Consider the following 6,161-nt stretch of genomic DNA (forward strand, 5'->3'; position numbering starts at 1 on the left):
TTCCTATTCTTTTTAGGCCATTATAATCAATAGTTATCGATATCGATCAATATGAGGAAGTTATATCGTGATATGTCATTCAGTCATATCGCCCAGGCCTAGCCAAGGAACAAGGTAGAATGATGTGACATTCCGATTAAGATATGGAATGAAACAATCAAAAGATTCCATCTAAAAGGCAGGTCTGACATTTTTAAATGGTTTGCCTACGATCTGGATTTTAAGCCCTGTAAACATGACTCAAGGTTTAGAAACTGGAACTTAAGCGGTCTTACTGCATATTGCACTTTTAGACCAAGGTTCAGTCTTGAGCTTCCAGCACCTCAAGGACAATTTTAATCTTAATAATCAAGACCTCTTTAGATATATGCAAATCAGAGACTATACCAGCAAGAAATGTCCAAAAGGTGACATTTTATTAGAAGAAATCATTGGAATTTTCAGGAGGGCCTATAAGTAATCTCCCTATCGAAAAAGTGATCTCCAAATTGTAATTGGCTCTTCAAGATCTGAAAAAATACCATAATTTGCAGGAAGTAGGCTGATTTAACAGAATGAGAAGTTTATTTCTACAATGAGGGTCGCATCAGAGACCAGTGGGTGGGGGAGTCCTTGGGGATGTGGTGGTAGTTAAGTGGGGCTCAAATATTCGTGGCATAGGAGGTTCAATTCCCTAGCCTCCATGTCCGGGTCGCTCTGGTCAAGGAAGGCCTGAACACCTTCCCTTTGTTCCTCGCTCACTGGACAGTCAATTTGAGGAACCACTATCCCTCCTTCTGCCTCACCATTGTGGTCTACGGCAATATCCCAGTCGATGTCTGGCTCCTCAATGTCCTAGAAGAGAAGAAGCTGAATTTTACATGGCATTTGTGGCTGATAGTCTATCCTTGCAGAATAGGCATCTGACATAATAGTATTTGTTGTTTGCATAGAACAATGCTACCCCCAAGGTTACAGGATTCCAAAATCTGACACAATTAAAAGACACTATACAAGGTTTTTGCACTTGAAAACATGCCTCAATGTTTTCTGGCAGGTCAATATCTGTGGTCATCAAACCCAGCCACCACAACTGCTCAGGAGTACTGTTATTTTCAGTCCAGACAGGATGATTGTTCCAACATTCCACAAAACTTTCAAGGTCCATCTTCAGTTTGGGAAGTAAGACCAGGTGGACACAGAAAAGGTCTTCTGTTGAGTTCATGATAGGCAGGGGTTAAAACATGAAATGGAGTAATGTATACATATCCACTGTCTCGGTAATATGAATCTCAGGTTATATCCAGTATTGCAGTCAAATATTAATAAATTAATTGTGCCTATGAAGACTGCTTGCATCAAGGCTAACACAAAATAGCACAATAGTCACGGATAAATGTTTTTGGAACCAAATAATCTTTTTGACAATGTTATTCTCACTATTAGCAATACGCGTCAGACAAGATCCATAAAAGTGATTTTGGTTTTTACCTGTGGAAGAAACATCCAGCAACTGATCCTGTTCCAGACGCCGAAGCACATTGTAGTATTTGGAGGTGACACAGGTCCTCACGTCGCGCCACAGACGTTCAATCCTAATGACAATGACAAAACAATCTCTTTAACACAGCCAAATGTACAACAGCCAGAATTGTAATAAGTAAGGCACAATGGCTGCCTTGGTGTACTGTTATACAGAATGAACAAGGCAGACATGACAAACCTTTGATTGTGAACGCTTTTTCCTGACATGAAGCTTCCCCTGTCAGTACCCCGCGTGGCAACTTACTTGTATGCCCTGGTAACATTGATAGTGCCATACATTGATACTGCTATCCAACGTTGGTTCGCTGGGAAACTAAATGACTAAAAGACTGGATTTAACTACACAAAGAAAGGTGAGCAACTGCAACGCCATCATCCTCAGAGACGTGGCTCAATAGCACCGTTCCAGACAACGCCATTCAGGTGGACGGACTAACAACATTCAGGAGCCATGCTCTCAGCGGTAATATTAACATTAACACACAAGTATTAAGGTGAAGAACTGAACTGAAATGATCAAAATGAAATGGATCTTTCTGGTCCCATGCCAATTATGTTCACATTTATAAGGTTTACCTTGAGGGAATGCCATGTCTTTCCGTAGCCTGCTTGAAGGCAGCAAATGCAGTTGAAGCCAGGTTGTTGGTGGCAGCATTGAGGCACATTATCTGTGTAATACAATGACAATGCAAATTCCTCAAAGTTATGGTAAGTTTCAGGCAGTCATGCACAATACATGACCAGAACATATTTTTAGCTTCAAGAGACCAACCATGTCACACAAAACAATAATTTACCTTCCTGGAGTAACCATCCACTGCTCCAAACAGCACAATGTTGTACCTTGGGAGCAACATTTAAACTGTAATTACTACACCAGCACAATAAACAGCCTATACATTTATACCATTATTATTATTCATAAGTATTACCTGATTAATTTATGGTTTGTGTCCACATGCAACAGAGAGAGGCGGGCCCTGACAGAGTATGTCCTTTGCAAAATGCACCCTAGGCCTGACAGTCTTGAGAGGATGCCCAGGGAGTCTACACGGTGCAATGATGCAGCCACTCTCCTCCACTGAATATGGATACCCATAGACCGCAACCTCCCCTTGACCATACGGTAGCCTGTTGTTGGCATCTCATTTTTTATGCATTTTTTAACATTATCCAGCTCCTCATCATCCATTTCATGGTAACGTCTAGCAGAAAGACCTAATTCCTTCATCCTTCTAAAAACACTGTCCTCCTTGACACACCAAGCATCTTTGCTATGCAGGGAACAGGGAGGTTTATCTCCAGGACTTCCTCCAAGCATTCCCTATCAATGTCAAACCTGGGACGCCCCACCTCCCCAGGTACTGTATCGGGCTGGACTCTACCAGTGTGCTGCCTCTCAAGGTGGTCCCTCACATGACTAAAAAAGTTCTCTAGGGCCTGTACTATGTCTGTCGGTACATCAACATGCCTTGACAGTGCATTGCACAAATACAACTCCTGCCTACACATAAACTCAAAATAATCTAAATCAATCGGCTCTCTTTCGAGTCCCAGTTCGAACTTGGACAGGAGCCGGGTCAGGATCTGTCTCCTAATGGTGTCCTGAGAAGAGAGAATGTGAAAGTGAAAAAATAAATACATATCTCTCTCCATATGAGACACAAAAGGTGTGTGTGTGTGTGTGTGTGTGTGTGTGTGTGTGTGTGTGTGTGTGTGTGTGTGTGTGTGTGTGTGTGTGTGTGTGTGTGTGTGTGTGTGTGTGTGTGTGTGTGTGTGTGAACATACAGAAATTCCATTGGCAGTTAATTTTACTCTCCAATATTACAGCTTGACTATGGATATTGTGGTACAGCTGACCGACATACCTCCATAGTAGATGCTGGAACCGAAACACGGTGAAATCTGTGTCACAAACATGGGGGGTGGGGAGAAATGAATATCCATCAACTTTTGACCAATACTACAACCAGAAAGTTTCTAAAATAATATTTACAATTGATTCATGTATTTTTAGGTTAACAAACAGAATATGCACGTTAACTCTACAATAGTTCAGTTAGCTTAATATCGTAATATTTATTGTTGCCAGCCAGACATGGCGTTAACTAATGTTAACCCTAAAGTTAACGTTAGCTATGCGTTAGCGTTAGCTACGCTTGACGTTATAGACTAAGTAATAACGTTCTATACAAAGTTTAGCTACACTAACATATTTCTCAGAAACATACATAGATTCAATTTTACACAAGCCATAGTTTTCGTTCATCACAAATGCCTGAATTCAGCCAAGGGTTTCTTACCTGACGGTATCTCTGCCCACGCGGTTGTCGTCTGGGTTTCAGCCATTGACTGTACAATTCAGAATTGAATGAGAGGAGTGCTGAGGAGGGCTGTCAATCAAATATCGCGCTTCAGAAACGGCCACTCATAGGAAAGCCCGCCCTGCCTTGGTTCCCTCCCCATAGTGCCAAAACTAAATTCGCGCGCGAGAGCAGAACATCATTTGCGAGAGGCTGAGGCTGTTTTGTGCGACCGAAGTTATTTCCCGCCCTCGCTTGCAATGAGGTAATGCTCTCGAGGAGCTGTTTTCCTCGCTCGGGGAGCAGCGCTCTGAGTGCGCGTGCGCGCAGAGATAATTTGCGCGCTCGCAATTAATATCTACGCGTGTGATATAATATAATACGCCCGAATGCATGTTTTATCACACGAGTGCTTTATGGCACTAATGTGTCGCCATAGTGGCTATGTATAGTATTTACGGCTTATATGTTCGGTCCTGCTTCCTAGTGGCTATGTGAGGGTAATACAGCTTGTGTGTTCGATTCTGCTTCCTAGAGGCTATGTGGGAGCAGCTTATGTGCTTAACAGGGCCGTGCAGAGACCCTTTGAGAGCAGGGTGACCAGGCGTCCGGCTTTAGGCCGGACAGTCCGGATTTTCAATGCCGCGTCCGGCGCAGCATCAAGCCGGACGCGTATTCGTCCTCCTTTTTGAAGCATATGCTTGAAGAGCGGAGTTTTTTCATCTTTGCTGGGCTGCAGCACAATATCCAATCATAGACTGTAAAAAATGCATCCAACGCAGTAACATATCTGGTCTAACAAATGACGGCTAAGAGCGGTGTCGGGTGACCTGCTTATCATTGGTTAAAAAAGTAAACAAGGGTCCATGTGCTGCTACGTCACTGGTGTAGTCCAGGGTATACGCGGGTATACGGCGTATACCCACTTATTTTTCAGTAATCATTGCGTATATTGTTAAGTATTTTAAGAAGCTTCATTACCCTCACATAGCCACAAGGGGAGCAAGACCTTATTGAAGGCTGCTCCCTCCACAGAAGGCAGCACCTTTAGATAGGTGAAGAAGCCGAAGCCATTACGTCACCCCGGCCACGCCCACTGCATAGGCCACGCCCACTTGACGTCCTCTATCGGAGGACGTCAAGTGAACAGGCCAGAGATCAATAGGTAGACGGCAGAGAGCCACCGGGCCTAAGCCCGGGTGCTTGAAGTAGATCACGGTATTTTCCTCTCATGCGCGTTAGATACAATTCCCTCCCTTAAGCTTCATAGTTACCATGCCGAAACATGCCTACTTTATAACGAATAAAGTCAGTTAAAAGCAATCCGGGATTGGACTACTTTCTTCAAGAATATGCAATAATACCCACTTCTAAATCCCCCCAGATGCGCACCATTCAGTAGTATCGGCAAGCCAAATTTCCCACTTTTTTGCGTTCACACCAAACGCGACGGGGCGACAAGATCCCATACAAGTGAACGTAGAGACGTGTATTGTAGGGCGAATTTTTCGCGAGAGAACACCGGCGACAAGTTTTCATTTGTCGCGCTACACTTTCGCCGTGCACAGGCGAGCGCGTTCACGAGGATTTGTGCAGCGACAAATTCGCTCGAGTTGAAATATTTCAACTTTGACACGAATTTCGCGTGATGACAGCCAATCAGCGTTCAACAGCATAGCAATCGCACCGTGTAGCTGCTACTAGCTGCAATATATATATATAATTCATACTAGCTGGAGCACCAACCAGAATCAGATCACAATCGCTTAGGACCGCGGGTAACCTTTGGCCAGGTCATCACGATTCACGAGCAAACAGAACCAGCAGCAAAGTTTACAGTAAACCAATTTCTTACCTTATGTGGCCCTCCACATGCAGGCTAGATGACGTATCCATATCGTTATCCAGTGTCACAAACATGCTTTTTACAGGAAGCAAAAGGACCGGCTATTTTCTGAATAAAAATGTCAATTTTGGCTGTCTGTCTTGAAACTTCTCCAGTGCGTTCGCACCAAACGCGACGTGGCGACAAGATCCCATACAAAGTGAACGTATAGACGTGTATCGGGCGATTTTTTTTGATTTGTTTTGATTTGTCGGCCACACTTTCGCCGTCCACAGGCGAGCGTGTTCACGAGGATTTGTGTTGCGCGACAAATTCGCTCGAGTTGAAATATTTCAACTTTGACACAAATTTTGCGTGATGACAGCCAATCAGCGTTCAACAGCATAGCAATCGCACCGTGTGTAGCTGCTACTAGCTGCAATATATATATACAATGCATACTAGCTGGAGCACCAACCAGAATCAGATCACAATCGCTTAGGACCGTG

General features: G+C 43.8%; 1 protein-coding gene across 1 annotated transcript; it reads right to left on the minus strand.

Annotated features, from left to right (window-relative positions):
• Positions 1-391: 391 nt before the first annotated feature.
• Positions 392-4,108, minus strand: LOC130386308 (uncharacterized). The gene is made up of 7 exons (XM_056595141.1): positions 3,828-4,108; positions 3,393-3,429; positions 2,457-3,129; positions 2,322-2,367; positions 2,101-2,192; positions 1,471-1,574; positions 392-1,191 (listed from the first exon to the last, which is right to left on the minus strand). Exons 3-7 carry the CDS (start codon positions 2,843-2,845, stop codon positions 857-859), a joined length of 966 nt encoding a protein of 321 aa, XP_056451116.1. The 5' UTR covers positions 2,846-3,129; positions 3,393-3,429; positions 3,828-4,108; the 3' UTR covers positions 392-856.
• Positions 4,109-6,161: the final 2,053 nt, after the last annotated feature.

The sequence above is a fragment of the Gadus chalcogrammus genome, chromosome 7 (assembly GCF_026213295.1).
Source record: "Gadus chalcogrammus isolate NIFS_2021 chromosome 7, NIFS_Gcha_1.0, whole genome shotgun sequence".
Classification (NCBI taxonomy): domain Eukaryota; kingdom Metazoa; phylum Chordata; class Actinopteri; order Gadiformes; family Gadidae; genus Gadus; species Gadus chalcogrammus.

Bases quoted from the DNA above. Each gene is read 5' to 3' on its own strand.
- LOC130386308 (XM_056595141.1), bottom strand. From the start codon at position 2,845: ATGCTTGGAGGAAGTCCTGGAGATAAACCTCCCTGTTCCCTGCATAGC. The intron at 2,193-2,321 runs GTAAATTATTGT...TGTATTACACAG, and splicing joins TGGATGGTTACTCCAGGAAG to ATAATGTGCCTCAATGCTGC. The intron at 1,192-1,470 runs GTAAAAACCAAA...TGAACTCAACAG, and splicing joins GCTGGATGTTTCTTCCACAG to AAGACCTTTTCTGTGTCCAC.